Genomic DNA, 23230 nt, shown 5'->3' with positions numbered 1-23230 from the left:
AAGTTGCAGTGCTGTCAAATGCTTTATTGAAAATACAAGATGATTGAAGAATAACTTGCTTGGTTTAAAAAGCAGTCATCTGTCCTGTAAAATTCAGCCTTGTGGCTTCCCATGGTGTGTGGTCCAGGATCCCTGATCTGCCAACTGATCTCACCCTGCGTTAGCAGTCAGGATGCTACAATTGATCTCATCCATGATCAGGGAGGGAAAAGACATACTGGCCTTTGCTCTTGGTCACTAGCTTGTTAGAAAGTGCTTGTGCCTAGGTGAGTACCAACTCAGGCTCGCCTCCACAGTCAAATAGCACACAAGCACTCACTGCCTAGACTCACAGCACAAGTCCCTCGGAGGTCAAAGGTCAGCTGACAAGCATTATGAATAGCATGCTAGAAGTGACCAATGAGAAAACAATTAACGCATGAACAAGACATCATTTTAATAGACATTTTAACCCATTGGGAATAAATGGATTGATGCCTGCGCTGAAGCAATGGACAGGGGAATGCCATACGAGGGCACTAAGGAGCCTATTGCTCAAATTCCTTTCCTAGCCTAGATAGTCTGACTAATTTTTGTTAGGGTAAAAAATATATATTTATGAGTCATTTTTCATTGCAACTTTAGATGTCACTTTAACTATATATTACATATAATACAATTTTTCCCCACACACACATACAGGGTGCCCTTGTGCAACTTTAAACTTTAATATCTTTTGATGTGCCCATGGTAGAAGCAAACTGTAAGCAACACATGAAAACATAATTCATATAGTTTCTTTAATGCTAATTCCTTAATGTTGTTACTAATGATGCTAAAACTGATCGAAAATTGTGATAGTGGAAGAAACTGTTGGAAACTCATCTTAAACAATGTAGCATAAAATATATGGGTTATACTGAAGCCTAGAAATCTGAATGGTATTGTTAAAATTTTATGAATTATATTTTCATATGTCTTTACAGTTTGCTTAGTTTAAAGTTGTACAAAGACTTTTTAAACACCCTGTATGTTATAAAACATACATTTATATTTATAGAGACTTGCATTTCTATAGTGCCCTTCATGACCTCAGAACATCCCAAAGCACTTTACAGCCAATGAAGTACTTTGTGCTGTAATGTAGGAAATATGGCAGTCATTTTGTGCACAGCAAGCTCCCACAAACAGCAATGTGATCATGACCAGATAATCTGTTTTTGTGATGTTGGTCAAGGGAAGAACATTGACCAAGCCATCAGGGATAACTGCACTGCTCTTCAAAATAGTGTCATAAAATCTTTTACATCCACCTGAGGGGCATTGGTTCAACATCTCATTCGAAAGACTAGATATTTATACCCACATTATCATGAAGTCCCTGCTGGCAGGGGGCACTGTGTGGTCATCTCTTCAAATACCAGCCGACCAGCCTACTGTGAATTCCTCATAAATTGATGGTATGATTTTGACCCATATTTAACTTTGGTCTTCTGTTATTCTTAATCGTACACCACAATTTCACGCCTGTTTGAAGTCCAATTATTATAAAACACATGCGAATGAAATTTGACATGAATGCAAAACAGAAGGCAGTCAGTCAAAGAATAAGATAAAAGCTTAAAAGTGGCTTCGCTTAAGGGCAAGGGGCTCTCCGGTAAAATGGCAGTGAAGGAGCTAAATAGAGGATACCCAAGAATGGTGGGTACAGTGCAGTGGAGCTACAAGAGTTAAATTATGAGGACAGGTTGCATAGACTAGGCTTGTATTTTCTTGAGTATTGAAGATTAAGGGCTGATCTAATTGAAGTGCTTAAGATGATTAAAGCATTCACTAGGATAGACAGAAAGAAACTATTTCCTCTGATAACAAGGGGGACATAAGATTAAAATTGGAGTTAGGCTGTTCAGGGGTGATGTCAGGAAGAGTTCCTTCACATAAAGGGTAGTGGAAATCTGGAACTCCTTCACGCAGGGTCAACTCAAAATTTCAAAACTGAGATTGATTGATTTTTGTTGGTTAAGGGTATTAATGGTTATGGAGCCAAGGCGGGTAGATGGAGTTAAGATACAGATCAGCCACGATCTAATTGAATAACGGAACAGGCTCGAGGAGCCAAATGGCCTCCTCCTGTTCCCAAGTTCTCGAAAGCTTGTAACTCCTGTTGGGTGTTTTGTTGGCCAATATAGTATGATAAGAGTTGAGAAGAGAGTGAGGACTGTCAAGTCAAAGCACTGCAAACAGCCTGCTTCCTAAATCTTGCTGATCTTAAAATGTACTCGTGAGTAACAGATTGTGTGTGGAGGAAGAGTGGGTGGGGGAATTCTCATGCCCCTGGTTTTCAGTGAAAGCACGAGTTAGTCACAAGTGAGTCATGAGCAAGTTATAAAAGTCTCCCTTAGAAATGTAATCACCTTGGTATTCCCCTGGTCCCCAAAGCATTGTCAATCTGTACCACAGGTTAAGAAAAGGTACTCTAAGCAGTCATGTATCACTTGCACTACTTTTAAGTGTATCCAAAGTAGTCAGTAGCATATTCCTTTGCAAAAATTATTTTCATAACGGACAGCTTAGAAGATGGTATTTAATGTGGCTTTGCCCCGGTATGGGGGACAGGGAGTTATTTAAAGCATAAGGTACAACCAAATCCATTTTTAAACACTAATCTGGGAGCTGATCCAAAGCAGGAGAACATGCTGTTTGTTGGTGGCAGAGTCTGCCAAAGAGTTGTTCCAGGACAGAAGTCCCTAGCAGTGACATCATTATGGTTGGCCAGTCTCCACTGTGCCAGAATATGTTTCTTTTAAATGTAGCAAATATTTTTATCACTATATAGAATCTTACAGCGCAGAAGGAGGCTGTTTGGTCTGTCTGTACTGCCTCTTTGAAAGAGTTATCCAGTTGACCCCACTTCCCTGCTCTTTTTCCATAGCTCTGCAAAATTTGCCTCTTCAAAAATTTATCCAATTCCCTTTTGACAGTTACTATTGAATCTGCTTCCACCGCCCTTTCAGGCAGCACTCTCCAGATCCAACAAGCTGGTGTATAAAAAATTGTCTCCTCACCTCTCCTTTGGTCTTTTGTCAATTATCTGAGATCTGTGTCCTCTGGTTGCTGACCCTCCTACCAGCGGAAACAGTTTCTCACTATCTACTCTATCTAAGCTGCTCATAGTTTTGAATTCCTCTGTTAAATCTCCCCCTTATCCTCCTCTGCTCTAAGAAGAAAAATCCCAGACTCTCCAGTGTCTCCACATTAACTAAATTTCCTCATCCCTGGTACCGTTCTGGTAAAACTCCTCCACACACACCCACTCCAAGGCTTTGACATCCTTCCTAAAGTGTGGTGCCCAGAATTGGACACAGTACTCCAACCAAGGTCTAACCAGTGATTTATAACAGTTTAGCATAATTTCCTAGCTTTTATACTCCATATTTTCAATATTCCTCTTAGGCTTCCCCTTTTAAACAGCTTCGGGTCTCTTATTTCATACTATTAACGGGCGTATAGTAATGGAACCTCTGAGTTGTAGCCATGGCCTTGCCCTTTGCTATCTCTGTAACCTCCTCCTGATCCTACAACCCTCCCCATTTCTGTAATCTCCTCCAGTCCCTACACCCCTCCCTATCCCTGTAACCTCCTCCAGCCCCTACACCCGTCCCTATCCCTATAACCTCCTCCAGCCCCTACACCCCTCCCTATCTCTATAACATCCTCCAGCCCCCTCAACCCTCCCTATCTCTGAAGCCTCCTCCAGCCCCTACAACCCTCCCTTTCTCTGTAACCTCCTCCAGCCCCTGCAACTCTCCCTATCTCTGTAACCTCCTCCAACCCCTACAACCCTCCCTATCTCTGTAACCTCCTCCAGCCCCTACAACCCTCCCTATCTCTGTAACCTCCTCCAGCCCCTGCAACTCTCCCCATCTCTGTAGCCTCCTCCAGTTCTATTATCCTCCAAGATCTCTGCATTCTTCCAATTCTGGCCTCCTCAATTTCCTTTGTTCCACCATTGACAGCTGCATTTTCACTACCAATGTCCTAAGCTCTACAATTCCCTCCCCAAGCCTCTCCATTACTCTCTGCTTCTTTACAACACTCTTTGACCAAGCTTTTGGTTCCCCTGTCCTGATATCACCTTATCTGGCTCGATGTCAAATTTTTGTTTGATAACACTCCTGTGAAACACCTTGAGATGGTTTGCCACATTAAAGGTGCTACATAAATGCGAGTCGGTGTTGTTGTAACACTTGAGTTAATTCCAGAGTTGGAATCAGAATTTGGCATGTGGAGAGGATATGACCTATGCTATAGATTTTGTGCAGGGATAACATATGCCTCCCATTCATAATGCCCCCACCACCCTCAATGGGTGAGTTGCAACTGAGGATGAAAGCTTTTTCCTTAAGTCATTCAAGGGGAAAAAGTGTTTTAAAGAATTTGTTTTAACAGCTACCTTCACACCGAGGAGGTACTTCCTCTTCCCACCTTATCTCATTGCCTTGATAGCTGTCTCTTTGGTGCGTTCCTCTCCCATTTTTTTCCCTCAGTCAGTGCCACACCAACGAAAGGCACTTGACTGCTGTGATCATGCATTAGATGACCCTGGCATGCATTTTCCCAGAGAACTACAAGCTGAGACTGAGAAGGCACACACAGCATTAGCCTTGGGGCTAATTTCAAATTATTTTATACTTAGCAGATATGAATGAACCATTGAAAAAAAAGGAAGCCTTATTGCAGTTTTTAAACACAAATAAACTCCATTTTCCATTATATCCCACTGGAAGGCCAAACCCCCCAAAAAACAATGAGACATTTGAAAGGGCCACTATTTTCTGGTGGGTTTTTTTCCTTGCCATATACTTGATAAAGCTTGTACACAGAGCACTACTGTGTCACAACCTATATATTTCCAGAATATAAACTGTACATCCAAAATCTTTTTTTTTTCAACACTCCCCTGTTGCTGGTGATGTAGAGACACTCATCATTGACGCCAGCTTCATTCCAGCACTTCAGCACATAACCTAGGATAACAGTACTAAAGGGAATGCTACACTAATAGAGGCACCATCTTACAGATGAGACGTTAAACCAAGACCTCATCTGCCTTCGGTGACCATTAAAGATCCCACAGCATCTATTTGAAGAAGAATTCTCCCCGGTGTCCAGGCTAATATCTGTCCCTCGATGAACATTATTAAAAACAGATTATTTTTTACATTACATCTCGTTCATGGAAGGTGGGTGTCACTGGCTGGGCCAGCATTTATTGCCCATCCCTAATTATCCCTGAGAAGGTGGTGGTGAGCTGCCTTCTTGAACTGCTGCAGTCCATGTGGTGTAGGTACACCCACAGTGCTGTTAGGGAGGGAGCTCCAGGATTTTGACACAGCGACAGTGAAGGAACAGCCGATATATTTCCAAGTCAGGATGGTGAGTGGCACGGAGGGGAACTTGCAGGTTATCTGGTCATTGATCACATTTCTGTTTGCAGAATCCTAAAGTGAGCAACTTGGTCCATATTTGCCAAAACAGTGACTACACTTTGAAAAGTATGGAATTGGCTGTATCAAGCACTTTGAAAGGTGCTATATAAATAGAAGTCTTTTGTTTCATTTTTTAAGGTTTTCAATGAACTGGCATCAGTAGCAAAACAAACATCAGAACTCATCCCTTGATCTCACCCTCTGCCCCATACCTAACCTACTTGGGGAAAGAGAAGGGATGCTAATCACAAGCAGTGAATGATCTGGTACTGTAAAGATTTTAAGTATACAATTCCCAAAACAACCCACCCAAAAGATGGAATTCAACATTTCATGTTGCAAAATATATGTGTCTGTCAATCATACAATCTTAGGGCAGACACAAAGGCCATTCAGTCCATCGTGCCTGTTCTGGCTCTTTGAAAGAATGAGCCAATTAGGTTCTGCTCCACGGTTTCTTCCCCTTGGCTCTGCAGATTTTTTCAAGTAGATATATCGAATTCCCTTTTAAAAGTTCAACATTGATCACTGGACTAGTAATCCAGAGGCCCAGACTAATACTCTGGGGGCAAGGGTCCAAATACCACCATGGCAGCAGGTGGAATTTAAATTGAATGAATTTTTTAAAAATTGGAATTGAAAGCTCTGTGACTGTGAAACTATCATCGATTGTTGTTAAAAAACCCATCTAGTTCACTAATGCCCCTTTAGGGAAGGAAATCTGCCATCCTTACCTCGTCTAGTCTGCATGTGCCTCCACATCCAAATGTGGTTGGCTCTGAAATGGCCGAGCAAGGCAATTAAGGATGGGCAACAAATGCTTGCCTTGCCAGGAAAACCCACATCCCATTAAAGAATAAATAAAAAACTTGCTGCAATAGGTGTCCTCAAAAATGACAAGAGGTTTTAATCTTGAGGCAGTCTTAACATAGAATACAGTAATGTTTCTGTCCCATTGTTCCGTCAACTCTCAGTGGGTTTTAGAATGGGTCACAGCTGGGAAAATGTGACGTGTCTCAAAGCTGAGATGCTGGGGCTGTGTATAGAAAAACCTGAGTGGGAGGGTGGCAAAGAGAAGATAGCTCCCAGAGCCAGCAGATAGGAGAGTGTGGTCACCATGATTTGTAGCACTGGTAGCCTGGTTATAGCAACTAATTCTTCATGCTCTAAGCTGTAACATTATGAAATGTGCTCCTCCAAACCATGGTGTGTGTAACTGATTGCAATGAAGATACTTTTGTACAAATTACCAATTTCCAAGTAACAACTGTCATTCTGCTTAGAAACTGTCATAGCGCATACAAGATTCATATCTTTAACTTGCTGAATGACCAACAAATGAAAGGGCTCGCTGGAAAGAAAGACTTGCCTTTTTGCAGCACCTCGCATGACTGCAGGATAATCCCAAAGCACTTTACAGGCAATGAAGTCCTTTTCAAGCACAGTCACTGTTGTAATGTAGGAAGCAATTTGTGAACAGCAAGACCCACAACAGCAGTGTAATAATGATCAGATTATCTGTTTTTAGATTGAGGGATAAATATTGGCCAGGACACCAGGAGAACGCTCCTGCTCTTCTTTGAAATAGTGTCACGGGTCCTTCTGCATCCACGTGAGGGGGCCTCAGTTTAATGTCTCAGCCAAAAAAACCCATCATTGTTGCCAGCGCTTCCTCAGTACTAAGCTGGAGTGCCAGCCTAGACTTTTATGCTGAAGTCCTAGAATGGGACTTGAACCCAAACACTTACTAACCTACAGGTAAGAGTGCTACCCACTGAGCCACACAGCAACTTTGCATGATAATCTAAAACAGCTGAGAAAAACAGAACGGGTGATACCAATGGAAATATAAACTGGAAGAGATTTGCGATCGTCCATTTGACATTACCACACATTATACCACCCACCCCCCGCACCACCACCGTCGCCCCCCCCACCCCCCCCAACCCATTGTTAAGGTTCAAGAAACTCATCAAATACCTTAAAGAAACCTTTGCATCCTTCACAGGTTCGTACACCGTAATGTTGGCAGGAAGCATTATCTCCACACACAGCACACTGGCCCTCACTGGAAGGGGGATTACGAACCGGTGGAGAGGGGATGGGATTGTCTATTACAATGGGACTGTCCAAGAGCCGCGGTCCACGGTCCATGGGTAGAACAGGAAAATTCATGGAGGCTTGGTTGGTGGCATCATAAGACATGGTATCAACTAGTTGGTGGACAGTATTAGGTCCATGGGAACTTGCATCAAGCCTCATGTGGCAATGCGACACAGGTGATTCTGAAGGTACCTGTTTAAAGGAAAAGAATGAAAGCTGGGAGACATTTTTTTGTTGATCTAATAAGTGATCCACCTCACCATATTGGAGTGAGTGCTGAGGAAAAGAATCATCCCATATGGACACTTGCTGCATTTGAAAAGCAGGGGTTGAAGGTGATGGGATGGAGCAAGATCCATTGTAATATTGAGAAGATCCACACTGGGGTAGCACCTCTTCTAAATGCATGTTGATCGAGGCTGGGTAACAGCCAAACATTTGAACGTCCTCCACTTTAAATGGAGACTGCTGGTTGGAAAGCATCAGTTGGTACAAATAGGCGTCAAAGTCTCCGTTGTTGCTGTCGATGAAAGTGTTGAAACTGGGCAGTGAGGTGGTGGCAGCGATCTCTGTGGTGCTGAGGTCCATTCCAAACTTGACAAACTCAGGAGTCAAGAAGTCAGAACTGTAGTCCTCATATGGTCCTCCACCTTGTGGCAAGGTCCCATACTGTGCCTGAAGACAAGGCATTTCTGAAAAAGAAACATATTAAAACCTATTCAAGTTAGAGGGCATTTTGGTCTTCCTTTGTTTGTCTTACATTGTGTACTATTTACTAAAAACAGGCTATACACAAGATGGATGTCTACTGATGTATTGTAATGGTTTTATTTCACCTCTGAGGTCAATTTTCCAAGATAGCCAAATGTATTTATGCATCAATACTACTCTAAGTTTGATAACAGATTATTCAAACTGCCAATGGAATTTTGCACCCAGTGATAGCACCAAGCCAATGTGGTACAGGCCAGATTTGACAATCAGATGCGACCCTCAGCCCTCTTATTCTATTTAATCGCGATTATTAAGATTTCAGTTTCCAAACGTTTGCATCGAGTCTGTTGAACCTAAGCTAGCCATTTTTTTTTGAGTCTGCACCCAAGACCTCATGCATTGGAAAATGGGCTACTGAATAATAACTTACTGATTGGCAATGCTGTCTTTTTTTTTTATAGTGACTTGATTCATGTTATGCACGTAGCTGCAAATAAATTGAATGTAACAGAAGACGAGACTGCAATCCAAGCAGTTGTGGTGGCCTAATGACAGCAGACATTCTAAGGACATATAAGTGGCCATTTGTCATCACTGAGGTAGATATATATAAAAATTGAGCCCTCTACCATGTCCCTCCAGAAAACTGAGCCACCTTGAGAGTCTTTTCATATTTTTATCAATCAAAATTGGAAAATGTTTTATCTTTCAACTTGCCACGACATTGTCTCATGCTAAACAGATTTTTTTTGTAAAAAGAGAGCTTAAACATAGGAACATAGAAACAGGAGGCCATTCAGCCCCTCGAGTTGCTTCTGCCATTCAATTATATCATGCCTGACCCATATCTTAACTCCATCCGCCTGCCTTGAGTCCATAATCCTTAATGCCCTTGCCTAACAAAAACTTCTCAACCTCAGTTTGAAGTTTCCAGTTGACCTCCAGCCTCAACAGTTTTTTGGGACAGAGTTCTAGATTTTCACTACTCCTAAAGCAGGCTTCTTCTCTGGATGTTATTCAGATTGGCATCCATAAATTGCGTGTCGAGTCATAGACACGGTGTGTGGGAGTGGGAGAGAAGAATGTGATTCTACACAGAGAATGCAGGACTGTAAATTACTTAATTATTGATGAAGAAGAAAATTAAATAAAATTTGTTCTCTTAGAATGCACGAGGGGACATTCCCAAATAACAGTTAAGGCACTTCCCTTCCATTTGACAGCTGTTTTTTTGCTCTTCATTAATCATTCTACACATTTTTTAACCATCTGACTTGAGAGCATATTCAGTTCTTTCCAGTTTAAAAATAAATCTCTCAGGTTATTAAGTCCAGTGACAAAGTCCCCTGGTGCTGTTACTGTATATACGTAGATACAGAACTAGCTTTGTGTATAAGCATACGTTAATACATTGAGCTCTCTATCAATATAAAGCTAATAGTCCGGGGAACATCTAAAACGGCTGCTGGCTCCATTGTGTTAGATTTCCGGAAGGACGTTATTCACTTCCAGTTCCAAGCAATATAAAAGTGTTCATTCAGCCAGGAGGACTTTGCTTGGTCGATATGACCAAACACCCTCCTACGGATAATTTAAACTGGAAATGGGACTATCTGTGAGGAACCAGGACCGGATGAGGCCAGCAATGTTAATATTCATCTGATGTCTACCTAGAATTCACTGGGCCTGTGTGGCAGTTCAAAGACAACAAGGGACATCCAGAGAATGATTGAACTATGAAAGTGTGGGAGATGAGAACCAAGATAGCCCTTGGTGAAAGTTAAACCACCAAATGTGAGTCCTGCAGAGTGTTACGGACTACTTATAAAGAGACTCTGGGGGTGAATTTCCTGGTGTATAAATTGGAGTTGTGCCAAAGTTACGCTGGAAGAATGGGAGAAACACCAAAGAAATTCATCCCGTCTGACTAGATTCACTGCTGACAGAAGCAATAGACCTAAAACATCAGGGCATCTACTGGTCTCTTGATACATAGGCTTGTGCTGTTCTGTATGTGTCTGGCTTGCTTAATTTCTATAAATAAACCTAGTTAGCTCACTTGAAATATGAGCCTAGCTGGCATGTGATGTGTGTCTTCTGGACTGGCATGGAGTGAAGTGCAGTGAGCATCAGTGATCTAGGATTGCATGCGTCTGTAAGGGTATGAGAGGGGCAGGAAACCACAAGGCTGCACCTCCTGGATCATAAGGTCATTTGACAGGAAGTGCTGACACCAAGGCAGGAAGGTATGGCTGATTAAAGTACCCCAAACAATGGTGATAGAGAGTTGTGAGACACCCAATCCTGTCACAAACCCATTAACTGCCTCTCTGTGACAGGAATCAGCAAACCTGCCCCATGACTTTCACCCATATGGGGGTCAGCTTCAACTTTTAGCTGTGCCAAGGGCAGAGCGCGCTGACTAAATGCCCATTCCAATGCCCAACAGGCCCACCCTCACAATTTTGCGACCCTGGCCTCATGTAAATCTTGCAGGCAAGCTATAGGGTGCCAAACAGGAGCAGATTGTGAACTCAAGATCGGGTGAGGTGGGCAGAAAGGGTGGGAGACCCAGGGCGTCAGCTGCCCAGATTCCATCTGTGCCCCTCCCCTCCCCCAGCCAACCCCCACCCCACAAACCCATCCCTGCAGAAATGCTCCTCTGGTGCCTATGAGAATAACTCGGAATTATCTTTAGTGGCCTCTTCTGACATTTACTCAGGGTATGAAGAGACCAGCCTATCCAACCTTATTTCTCCAATCTCCCATTGCAAACATGCAAAACAATATGAGACAGGAAAAGACTAACGTGTCCATCTGGCCTGTGCCATATAGTACTGTGCCTAATGCCTCAGCTCATGTGGCCTCTGGTGCCCTAGGGGGAGGTGAAAAACAGATCGAAAGCCAAAAGACCAACTAGGGGAAAAAAATCTGAAAAATTACTCTCCACGCTCTCCAAACAATCAAAACCAGCCTAGGAACACACATTGAATTTGACTTATATTAGTTGCTGCTTGTCTCCTATATGATGTGACCCCCACCCCAGTCAGAAATTAGTCCAGTTTTCTCTTGTAACTCTTTCGAGTACAAACACGTTTCCATCTGTTCCTATTCAGATGAAGTTACATTGTTCCATAGTTTGCCATTGTGAGATTTGAACTCTTGAGCTTGGGGTTACAAACCCAGTACCATAACCACTTGGCTATTTAGGCCAAGCAAAATATATCTACCGTGTAACTCTTTCGAGTACACGCTCACTGCACAAGCCTGTCCTACACCTTCCCTTGGAGAAGCACTACTACTGAATATCTAACCTAGTTCTTCTCTTGTTCTTCTTTTCATGAGGCTTGGTCCCTACTCGCAGAAATCTTTGTATCATCAGCAAACTTGTACGTCATTCCCCCAGCACCTTCCTCCGGATATTATTCCCTGGCAATATTGATTCAATCAAATCAAAAAAAAAGTCATATGGCTCGAACAAGCAGACATTGATACTAAGAACACAATGGAATGGAGAGGATACTTCGTTTCTACTGTGCGTGGACCTTCTGGAGTTGGACTACCAGCCAGCAACAATGCATTCTCTTCCCTATTCTCTCGGGCAATCAATGTGTACGTCAACAGCAAACGCGTACTTAGACCAAAAAGAGAACAACGTAAGCCACCTGAGGGTAAGGTTGTTTCATCAGCTTGCCAACATCAAGAAGGACATCCTTCTAGTCTCACTGATCAAAGCCATTTGCGTTACCTTTTGACCAAACTGTGTCAGTGTGGCTCAGCTGCCAACAGGATGTTGACAACAGCTGGCACTCCAGCAACATGCTGTATTGTTTAGAGGACCTTTCTTTCAGATGAGACCACACTTCCTCGTTCAGGTAGGCATTTAAGAAACCCCCCACCCCTGCCCGCCAATCCTGGCAGTATTGGAAGAAGAGCAGGAACCTAAGAACACAAGATATAGGAATAGGAGTAGACCATGCCCGCCATTCAATACGATAATTGATCTTCTGTCTCAACTCCACTTTGCTGCCCGCTCCCTGTATTCCTTGATTTGCTGAGAGACCAGGAGAGGTCTTCTGGTGTTCTGACCAATGCTCATTGCTCAGTTGACACCACAAACAGATTAACTGATTAATCATATCATTGCTGTTCCCAAGAGCTTGCTGCGCAAACGAAATGGCTGCTCTGCTTCAACGTAATGCACTACTTTACCATGTATTTAGATTGTGATAAGGCACGATATATATGTAACTGTTAAGTACAAATGCAAGGATTATCCACTTTGTTCAAAGAAAGTAATCTGCTTTTCTGGTACCTCCAGTCCCTCCCAGAACGAAAAAACAGTAAAAACTGGGAAATAAGAGTACTGGTCTGAACTGGTCTTGTATACCTTAAAATGGAACAACAGTAAAACTGGGAAATAAGAGCACTGGTCTGAACTGGTCTTGTATACCTTAAAATGGAACACCAGTAAAACTGGGAAATAAGAATACTGGTCTGAACTGGTCTTGTACTCCTTAAAATGGAACAACAGTAAAACTGGGAAATAAGAGCACTGGTCTGAACTGGTCTTGTAAACCTTAAAATGGAACACCAGTAAAACTGGGAAATAAAAATACTGGTCTGAACTGCTTTGTACACCTTAAAATGGAACACCAGTAAAACTGGGGAATAAGAATACTGGTCTGAACTGGTCTTGTATACCTTAAAATGGAACACCAGTAAAACTGGGAAATAAGAGTACTGGTCTGAACTGGTCTTGTATACCTTAAAATGGAACACCAGTAAAACTGGGAAATAAGAATACTGGTCTGAACTGTTTTTTCCAGCTACCCGCCCCCCCCACCACCCCAGCTGATGGGACAAAGAGTTTGCTCCCCAAGGTCATGTTTCCGACTTCTGCTGTGCCAGTGTGGGGGAGGTAGCAAACAGGGGAACTGCAGCAAAAGTGAAGAAGAAAATAATCAGAGAGCCAGATTTTGCAGAAAAAAACTGAAGCGTTTTCAATCTAAGTGCAACATCTGGCATCTTTTACTACACAATACACGAGCAAGGGCTTCCATCCCATGCAACAACTCTCTCTCTGACAGGGCCTGAATGCAATATGTTGACCCAAGTTGCAGCGAGTTCTGACAAAGCCTGAACTAATCTGTCGTAAAAATCCTCTGTTTGCCCAAGGATTTCAATAAACGGATGAGAAAATAAGCAATGCTGACAGATCACACCTTAATAAGCAGCCAGCCTTCAACCCAAAAAGATATTTTGCACAAATCTGCTTCTCTTTCTCAATGCGCTCCAGGTGAGGTTTAACAGTGGCTTGCCTTTTGTAACAAAGCATTGAAGAACAGCTAGTTGTAAGAGATTTCTGTGGTTAAACCACAACCGTTATTCTGTACAAGGGCACATTGGAATTTTAAAGTTCAATTAGACATATGCATCTGGCTGGGGGGCCACCTGGTGGTATCTCTAAGCTTCTGCAGCACAATCTTTAAGGGAAGTTCCCTAACTGTGCTGTACCATCCAGCAACTGAAAGGCACCTGTTGCTGGTCTTATCGGTTTGAGGGGGACATTTGCTCCTACAGCGATCTACAGTCTTTAGTGCGGTGTTTGTCAACAGAAATAGCTGCATAAAAGGGACCTTTGACCCAGAATTAATGAACTGTTAACCCAGGGAGGTCTCTGGACACTTAATGTGCCTCGGCTGTTGCTTGCTCCTGTCTAACTAAAGCCTCTGGTAGTAAATATTCTAGCTATAGACACCCTTCTGTAGAACCCACTCCTAGGACAATGATCAGTTCTTCCCCAGTTTCACCATCTGATTCCCCTGGGAACTTCTGATGTCAAAATTATGGTTGGTCCCCTTGTAATTTTCTTTTTTGTACAGGACAGGTTTTTCATTTCATTTCACAACTGCAAATACTATTGAGGTTTTTTTTTCTTAAATAAAAGATGGAGCAGGCACGGCTTTTAAAAAATAAATAAAGCCACGGAAGGTAATGTGCCATCTGTGTCATTCTGAATTTTGGGCTACCCCTTTAAGATGATACCTAGTTATCTAAGCCAACTGTAAAAGCGGAAGAAGAGGCAGTAGGATAAGTAAATAGTGAATGTTTTATTGCATTAACAACTAAAATATCACCTTAGATATGTACAAAGTGATGTGAAGGGCATGCACTATGCCCTCCAAAATAAAGGACACCATAAACTTGGCATCCTAAACTGACACATACTAAATCTCTCCTATCTAAAAAAAGCAATCAGATTACAACGACTTCTTGCTTGGTGCAACATTCATTAACGAGCAAGTTACTAGATAGACAGAAACAGCGGTGAGCCATTAGCTGTGAGCGGCTTTTACTGTGGTTTCTTAGAATATGTCACCCTGACTCATAGATTCATCGAGTCATATGCGGCACAGAAGTAGGCCATTTGGCCCATCGTGTTGGCTCTCCACAGAGCAATCCAGTCAATCCCACTCCCCTGCCTGATCCCCATAGCAATGATGATTGACAGACCCTCTTCTACTGCCACTGGGGAGTTCTGCAGCTTTCGGCATGAAATTGTTTACATGTATTCTTACTACACCATGTTAAAACACTGATCTGCCTCCTCGCATGCTCCCTGGGTTGAAATGAAAGCTCCTTGCTCTGTAATTGCTTGGGAAGACAGTGGTGTGGTGGTAATGTCATTGGGCTAGTCATCCAGAGACCCAGGCTGATGCTCTGGTTTAAATCCCACCATAGAATTTAAATTCAATTAATAAAATCTGGAATTATAAAGCTAGTCTCAATAATAGCACCCACTGATTGTCATAAAACCCTACCTGTTTCACTAATGTCCTTTAGGGAAGGAAATCTGGCCTTACCTGGTCTGGCCTACATGTGACTCCAGACCTATATCAATGTGGTTGTCTCTTAACTGCCCTCTGAAATGGCTGAGCAAGGGGCAATTAGGGATGGGTGACAAATGCTGGCCTTGCCAGTGACGCCCACATCACATGAAAGGGAAAATAAAAATCAGCGCTTTTTCTGTTCTCAATACTCCGGGATTCCATATACTTTACTCAGCCTTTGCTTCAGCCTGCAACCAGGCTGGCTTCTACTATGCTAATCACAACTTTTTCTACCCTGTTCAACATTAGCAGTCTCCTGCACTGTGATTTTGACCCTTCCTCTGGGTAAGAAGAAAACAAATCTAGGGGCTACAGAGGAAACTCACGGATGGGCAGCTGAGCATAAGCCACGGAGCCAATCATGAGTGATATTTCTGAATTGTGTGGCTTGTAATTTGCTGTCCATCAGATCAATGGCACTCCCCTCACTCAGTAGGTGGAGGAAACATGTTTTCTAGTATTTCTAGCACACCCTGAGAAAATCCTGAAACATAGTACTTCTAAAGCCAGTTAGCCAAACCAGCTGCACCCCCCTGATCTAGCCACCACCATTACTACCCCCTCGCACCCCCCCTCACCCCCCACACCCCTCACCCCACCACCAGCTGATTTTCTCCTCTTCTCCTCTCCTTCTGCAACACTATACATGTGTGGACACTGGATGAAGACAGGACTGGGCTTAGCCATGATGCCCCTCACAGTTGAATGTCCTGCCACCATTTACTGCCCAGTCACACCGTGAGGAATGGTTGCTTGGTACAGTTCACTGGGAAGAGTCGGCACCTCACTGAGGGGGGAGGTGGGAAATAGAAACAAGCCATCTTTGTATGTACAGAGACGATGCCAGCTATGTCAACCTGCTTATCAGCACCAAAAGTATAGTCCCTCAAAGTCTTTGGGTGCTCCCAGGAATTGCCTGCTGGGGTTGAGTTTGTGAAATGGCATCACACTTCAAACCTGCTTTGAATGCAGACCAATGGTCTGCTACTGGATGTCACCATGGTTACCTTCACTAGGTCACTCCTCGCCATGCCAACAAGAAGCTGAAAGGGTAAATAACTAAATACCACGCCAGTTAAGGTGGTTGGAAAACAATGTTAATTTGAGCAGGTGGAATGAAAAGGGTTAACATATTTTAGATATTCTTCACTGAACCACCTTGGCTGAGGGTCTCTAATAATGGTTATATACAAGTTCACACATGATCTTCTATCTCCTTAATGCAGGAAAGTGACTTTTATATTGATGCAACTTTTACGTCAGAGTTTATGACACCATTCATTCAAAATGCTTCGGAACACAACACTGTACACACCTCACACACAAAACGGTGTGGTATCAGGTGGTTAATGAAAGCACATCACTCATGGCCCTGAACTGGTAACTCATGAGTGATCAATGCATTATGTAGGTCAGGTCAAATGTGAGATGGTTTCTCTTCAAGCAATCTACTAATGCAATCAAAAAATGCTTATTAGTATTTCAATCATTTAAAAATATGTGCATAGATAAACAAAGTCTGACTCTGCTGTCCATACTCTAATTCCCATTCACCTCCTGTACTCTCTGACCTATATTGGCTCCCGGTCCAGAAAGGCCTCAATTTTAAAATACTCATATAAAAGCAAAAATTTCGTCTCAATTTCTCTGCTCCTCTCACCCATTCTAACCTGTCTCTCTCTGAACTCGCTGCACTCCGTTCTCTCAGGCCCAACCCTGACATTGTCATCAAACCTGCTGACAAGGGTGGTGCTGTTGTTGTCTGGCGCACTGACCTCTACCTCGCGGAGGCTGAGCGTCAACTCGCAGACACTTCCTCCTACCTCTCCCTGGACCATGACCCCACCACTGAACATCAAGCCATTGTTTCCAGGACTGTCACTAACCTCATCTCCTCTGGGGATCTTCCTCCCACAGCTTCCAACCTGATAGTTTCCCAACCTCGGACGGCCCGCTTCTACCTCCTACCCAAAATCCACAAACAGGACTGTCCCGGCAGACTGATCGTGTCAGCCTGTTCCTGCCTCACGGAACTCATTTCTTGCCATCTTGACTCCATTCTCTCTCCCTTTGTCCAGTCCCTTCCCACCTACATCTGTGATTCCTCTAACACCCTACATCATATCAACAATTTCCAGTTCCCTGGCCCCAACCGCTTCCTCTTCACCATGGACATCTAATCTGTCTACACCTCCATCCCCCACCGGGATAGTCTGAGGGCCCTTAGCTTCTTCCTCGAACAGAGGCCCGAACAATCCCCATCCACCACTACTCTCCTCCGTCTGGCTGAACTTGTTCTCTCACAATTTCTCCTTAAACTCCTCTCACTTCCTCCAAATAAAAGGTGTGGCTATGGGTACCCGCATGGGCCCCAGCTATGCCTGTCTCCTTATGGGGTATGTAGAACATTCCTTGTTCCAGTCCTACTCTGGCCCCCTCCCACAACTCTTTCTCCAGTACATCAATGACTGCTTCTGTGCTACTTCATGCTCTCGTCTGGACCTGGAAAATGTTATTAATTTTGCTTCCAATTTCCACCCCTCCATCATTTTCATATGGTCTATCTCTGACACTTCCCTTCCCTTCCTTGACCTCTCTGTCTCAATCTCTGGTGATAGACTGTCCACCAGTATCCATTACAAGCGCACCGACTCCCACAGCTACCTCGACTACAGCTCCTCACACTCACTTCCTCTAAGGACTCCATCCCATTCTGTCAGTTCCTTCGCCTTCGTCGCATCTGTTCTGATGATGCCACTTTCAAAAACAGTTCCTCTGACATGTCCTCCTTCTTCCTTAACTGAGGTTTTCCAACCACGGTGGTTGACAGGGCCCTCAACCGTGTCCAGCCCATCTCCCGCGCATCCGCCCTCACACCTTCTCTCTCCCAGAAACATGATAGGGTCCCCCTTGTCCTCACTTATCACCCCACCAGCCTCCTTATTCAAAGGATCATCCTCCGCCATTTCCGCCAACTCCAGCATGATGCCACCACCAAACACATCTTCGCTTCACCCCCCCCCCCGGCGGCATTCCGCATGGATCGTTCCCTCCATGACACCCTGGTCCACTCCTCCATCACCCCCTACACCTCAAACCCCTCCCATGGCACCTTCCCATGCAACCGCAGAAGATGCAACACCTGCCCCTTTACTTCCCCTCTCCTCACCGTCCAAGGGCCCAAACACTCTTTTCAAGTGAAGCAGCATTTCACCTGTACTTCCCTCAACTTAAGTCTACTGCATTCGTTGCTCCCAATACGGTTTCCTCTACATTGGAGAGACCAAATGCAGATTGGGTGACCGCTTTGCAGAACACCTTCGTTCTATCCGCAAGAATGACCCAAACCTCCCTGTCGCTTGCCATTTCAACACTCCACCCTGCTCTCTTGCCCACATGTCCGTCCTTGGCTTGCTGCATTGTTCCAGTGAAGCCCAATGCAAACTGGAGGAACAGCACCTCATCTTCCGACACTTTACAGCCTTCCGGACTGAATATTGAGTTCAACAATTTTAGATCATGAACCCTCTCCTCCATCCCCACCCCCTTTCTGATTTTTCCCCCTCCCTTTTGTTTTTTCCAATAATTTATATAGATTTTTCTTTTCCCACCTATTTCCATTATTTTTAAATGTATTTCCATCCATTGTTTTATCTGTCTTTTAGTCTATTTCGATCCCTTCCCCCCACCCCACCCCCGCTAGGGCTATCTGTACCTTGCTTGTCTCCACCCATCACTGGCCCTCTATCCAGCTCTCTTGTCCCAACAACACACCCCCCCCCCACCTCCCCCTCCCCCAAACCAGCTTATATGTCACCTCTCTTCTATTTTTCCTTAGTTCTGTTGAAGAGTCATACGGACTCGAAACGTTAACTGTGCTCCTCTCCGTGGATGCTGTCAGACCTGCTGAGTTTTTCCAGGTATTTTTATTTCTGTTTTTGTTTTAAAATACTCATCCCTGTTTAGAAATCCCTCCGTGGCCTCACCCCTCCCCTCCCTATCTCTGTAATCTCCTCGAGCCCCCACAACCCTCTAAGATCTCTGTGCTCCTCCAATTCTGGCCTCTTGCACTTCCTTAATTTTAATTATTCCTCCATAGGAAGCATTGCCTTCAGCTGCCTGGGCCCTAAGCTCTAGAATTCCATCCTTAAATTCTCCATCCCTCTCTACTCTCTTCCCCTTTTAGATGCTCCATAAAATCCATCGGTGGGATTTTCTGCACCCGTCCTCTGCCAGGATCTTCCGGTCCCACCACAAATCAATGGATTTTTGGCTGAGGCGCTGCCTCACCCACGGTGGGTCCCACCCTTGACGGGGCCAGAAAATCCCAGCCTATGTCTTTGGCCACCAGCACTAATATCTCCTTATGTGGCTCAGTGCCACAAAATTTTTGTTGATAATTGCTTCTGGGACACTATTACTATGTTAAAGGCACCATATAAAGTAAGTTGTTTGATCACACACATCAATGATTGGTTGGTTCCTCTTTCAGATTTTCCCATTGTACATGGGTCGCCACCATGCTGGTTAATCACCTTACATATCATTTGGATTTGGCAGGTGGTTTTACAGCCGGATGCCCTTCCTGCCACTAGCCCTCCCCATTTATCCAGGCTGGAGACTGGCACTGATATACACTGGCCTGTCTGCACCAGCGGCTGTGTTCCTTTGTAGCTAAAAAGTGGGACTCAAACCCAGGGCCTTCCAGCTCAGAGGCAGGACAACCAGCCACTGAGCCACTTCCTTTGTAACATACATCAGTATTGTGTGATAATCACAGACTCATTACATTGTGAGCTTGAAGGCAGCACAGTTGCGAAGTTCTCCATGAGGGTTATACAGTGCACAAGGACACAGATATAGGCACAGACATTGGCTGAATTCCCAGCCTGTCCCACACGGGGCTCAAGGAAGGGAGAAGTCAAGTTTCCGGTCAGCCCTGAACCGCTCTCACAGTCCTCCTCATGGCTGCACCAGCTGGTGACGAATATAGAGCAGGGTTCTAACCGGCATTTTAGCTTAGAAATGGGCTGGGGGCAGGGAGGAAAATTGGAGGGGGTGGGTTGTTGGCAGAGGGATTTGAGACTGCGAGGGAAACAGGCGAACTGAGAAATGCGAATCCCTCCTGTGCCTCAAGATTGTGTAACAAGAAATTAAACGTTTGTGCTTCGGGGCATTGGGCATGTTTCAGATTTTGTTACGGGTGCCAAACGATCTTTTAAAGAAGGTATTGAAAAGGAAACTAATTATTCCTGCTGGTGTATCTGCCCTTGCGGAGGGTCATTTGCAATCTATTGAGAAACAATTAGCTTTAATTGACATCAAAATGTGCCAGTTACAGCTTGCGGCTTTAAAGGGACATGCAGCACTTTAGCAGCAGAGTGTGTCACATAGAATATTCCTCTCCTGCTTACCTTCCAACTAAGCATGATGGGTGGTCGGCTGGCATCTTAACATTGTTTTGTAAAAAGCAGCTCAATGAAATGCACAGATCAGAAAAGGCCCAAGTCCTGGCCCGCAAGCCTATGCTTTGTCAGCCGACCTTAGCCCAGGGGTTACATGTGTGGAGGCCAGGGTGGGCTGGAGTTGATTCTTCCATGAGAAACAGCCTCTTGGGTTTGGTCCGGAAGACTACTGGCACCCAGGAAACTATACTCCAGTAAGGATCAAGAGCTTTCGGAAGGAGAGGGCAGTCTGTCTGTGGCAGAGGAATTCGGCAAGATTAAAAAAAAAAGTATTTTCAAAATGAAGGGAGCCCTCCCTCAGTACCGCACCAGAATGTCAGCCTCGATCATGATCATGAGGGGCTGAACCCACAACTTTCTGACTCAGAGATGAGAGTGCAAGCCAGTGAGCCATGGCTGACTGTAAAGGGGAAGCATTTTCACACAAAGCCTTATTAAACTGTGGAATGTATTCCTACAGGTTAGGCTGAGCTGCTTGCAACATTTAACAGAGAATTAGACAAGAACTTGAAAAGGAAAGTCACTGAGAAATGGTAGATAGCATCAATAAGGAGCAGGTGTGGGCGAGATGGGCTGAATAGTCCCCAATTCTGTGCTGAAATAGAATTACATCGACTCTACAGCACAGAGCTAACTGTTGGCCTAACTGGTCTATGCCAGTGTTTATGCTCCACAAGAGCCTCCTCCTGCCCTACTTGATGTAACACTGTCAACAAATCTTTCTATTTCTTTCTCCCTCACGTGTTCATCTAGCTTTCCCTTAAATGCATCTATGCTATTTATCTCAACTATGCCACGTGGTAGCAAATTCCACATTCTAACCACTTGCTGGGTGACAAAGTTTCTCCCGAATTCTCTATTTGACTCATTAATGACCATCTTATATTGATAGCCCCTATAGTTCTGGACTACCCCACAGGTGGAAACTTCTCCATATCCACCCTATCAAACTCCTTCCTAATCTTAAAGATCTCTATCAGATCACCCCTCAGTCTTCTCTTTTCTAGAGGAAAAAGGCCTAGTCTGTTCAGCCTTTCCTGGTCAGAGGAACTGCACAGTTCTCGTATCATTCTAGTATTTTTTGCACCTTCTCTAGTAGCTCTTTATGATTTTTTCTATAATATGGAAACCAGAGCTCTTCACAGTAGTCTGAGTTCATCCAAGCCAGAGGTATAAATCACACGGCACGCAGTGTCTACTGGTACACTTGAATGTATACTGGGCACTGAAAATAATATTTTTATTTAATTTTATAAGTTACCTTTGTTTTACGGGTTAGTGTTTCATTAGTTGTGCCCCTCTAAAAAGGCAGTACTTTTGCCTGTTTTTTGCTGATAACCCCGATGCAACCCAGTGACTCCTTGTTGGTTTATTTAGAATAGGCATATGAATCTCTTTCTAAACTGGGGTATTTAGATCCTTGTGGTTAAGTTGACTCAACAGCAACCTGGGTGTTATCAATGACACACTAACACCCACTACCAGTGTGTACAAAAATAGGTCCAAAAAAAAGTACCACCATTCTGTCCGTGTGGCATGACGCTTTCCCACCTCTTACACCCCAGGGCATCGCCAGCAAGACACGTCAGTTAAAAATGGGGATCGAAGCTGGGACCATCCCGCTCCAAACATTTCAGCCTTAAAACCTGCTGAACTATATTCAGAAAAAAGTGCTTCATAAAAGAGAGTTCAAACACTGAATACGATAAAGGAACATCAATAGTGATTTGAAGTAACTAAGAACAGAAAGTGCTGGGAAAACTCAGCAGGTCTGGCATCAAATGCGGAGAGAGAAACAGAGTTAATGCTTCCAGTCAATTCCTTCACGGAACTCATCATCGACCTGAAACGAGAACTCTGTTTCTCTTCACAGATGCTGCTTAACTTGAGCATTTCCAACATTGTCGGTTTTTATTTCGTATTTCCAGCACCTGCAGTATTGTGCACTTGTATTAGAACAATTTAAAGTACTAGTATAACACTGCACACAACATAACACTGATTTGTTACACAATATAGCTTGAAATATGTTTCAGTATAAATAGTTTCTATATGATAAAGTCAAAGTGAAGCCAACATTAAAAAGGGGGCAAACCTCACTCATGGGGCTACCTATAAAAGTTACAGCTACCTCAACAACTTGCATACATATAGTAAAGCACCCAAAGCGCTTCACAGGAGCATTATCAAATAAATTTTCACACTAAGTCACATGAGAAGATATTAGGGCAGGCGACCAAAAGCTTGGTCAAAGAGGTAGGTTTAAGGACCATCTTAGAGGAGGAAAGAGGCAGAGAAGTCTAGGAAAGAATCCTGGAGCTTAGGCCTGAGCAGTTGAAGGCATGGAGCAATTAAAACCAGTCCACCTCTGTTCAGTTCCATCTATCTAGTGAATGAGGGATGCTAACGTTGAGCTGATAGCCAGTGTCATGTTAGGAGGGATCCTGTCATTGAAACGCCCTTCTCTAGATGTTTATTCCTGGCTTCTTTCTCCTCACCTCAGCCAAAGCTTGCTTCATCCAGGTTTGTATTAACAACCTGCTGCAAGAAACCAATACGGCTGTTAGCCAAAACAGAAAACAAGAGA

General features: G+C 43.9%; 1 protein-coding gene across 7 annotated transcripts in view; it reads right to left on the bottom strand.

The window, feature by feature from the left end:
• Positions 1-23230, bottom strand: part of LOC121273268 (nuclear receptor subfamily 4 group A member 1-like) — a 65956-nt gene that overhangs the window by 25195 nt on the left and 17531 nt on the right. For 5 of the 7 annotated variants that reach the window (XM_041180309.1, XM_041180310.1, XM_041180314.1 and 2 more), the window contains one exon: positions 7449-8263. In XM_041180309.1, coding sequence (XP_041036243.1) covers positions 7449-8263 — 815 coding nt within the window. Of the gene's footprint in view, positions 1-7448; positions 8287-20592; positions 20641-23230 lie in introns of those variants that run through there. The other 2 variants (XM_041180313.1, XM_041180315.1) reach the window with 2 other exon arrangements.

The sequence above is a fragment of the Carcharodon carcharias genome, chromosome X, assembly GCF_017639515.1.
Source record: "Carcharodon carcharias isolate sCarCar2 chromosome X, sCarCar2.pri, whole genome shotgun sequence".
Lineage (NCBI taxonomy): Eukaryota > Metazoa > Chordata > Chondrichthyes > Lamniformes > Lamnidae > Carcharodon > Carcharodon carcharias.
Note: the sequence above shows the minus strand (reverse complement) of the source record. Positions and strands in the feature narration are given on the sequence as shown.